This window comes from Aptenodytes forsteri, unplaced genomic scaffold, assembly GCF_000699145.1.
Source record: "Aptenodytes forsteri isolate BGI_AS27 unplaced genomic scaffold, ASM69914v1 Scaffold206, whole genome shotgun sequence".
Classification (NCBI taxonomy): domain Eukaryota; kingdom Metazoa; phylum Chordata; class Aves; order Sphenisciformes; family Spheniscidae; genus Aptenodytes; species Aptenodytes forsteri.
In genome coordinates this window covers 591,205-591,760 of record NW_008794544.1, presented here as the reverse complement: position 1 = coordinate 591,760, position 556 = coordinate 591,205, and the positions used below count along the sequence as shown (strand labels likewise).

Here is a 556-nt window from a genome sequence, read left to right as displayed (position 1 = left end):
GTCGCTGAGGCGGGGCGCGGTAGGCTGCGCCGCACCGGCCCGGGGCTGCCTCGCCCGGCTCCCGGAGACCTGGCCCGACGAGCCCCGGCACGTGGAAGCAGAGCCCCAGGCTTCCAGTCCGCCCAGGGCCGCGGCGCTGGGGCTGTTCGTGCATCGGGCTGCTGTTACCGGGGAGAAAAAGTCTTACTTCTGTCGTTAGTTGCGTCAGCCCTCCGGACAGAGCCTGTTCCGAGAGGCAGAGGGAAGGGGAACGCAGCTTTCCGAGATGCTTCTTGCACTCCTGTAACTTATGAGCGCCGCTGTGGTTTCCGTAGCGACGCACCTGGACTTTTAAAAGCCACGTTCCTCAAGAATTCAGTGTTTACTTTCTCAGTCCTAACCCGCGTGCGTTCCTGTGCCTGAGCGTCCTCCGGCAGCGCGTTAGAGACGGTCACTAACGCTGGGTCTGTGTCACCCCCGGCTCTGCACGCCGCGGTTACGAGGAGCCGTTCCGCCCGCGTCACCTGCTCGTCGCTGGCCGGGCGCCGGGGGTTCTGCCCCGGCCAGCGCCGCTACA

The 556-nt window shown here is 65.8% G+C and overlaps 1 protein-coding gene across 1 annotated transcript in view; it reads right to left on the bottom strand.

The window, feature by feature from the left end:
• ZFAND1 (zinc finger AN1-type containing 1) overlaps window positions 1-154 on the bottom strand; it is an 11,844-nt gene extending 11,690 nt beyond the window's left edge. Inside the window, exon 1 of the mRNA XM_009272392.2 lies at window positions 36-154. Coding sequence (XP_009270667.1) covers window positions 36-154 — 119 coding nt within the window. The remainder of the gene's footprint in view (window positions 1-35) is intronic.
• Window positions 155-556: the final 402 nt, after the last annotated feature.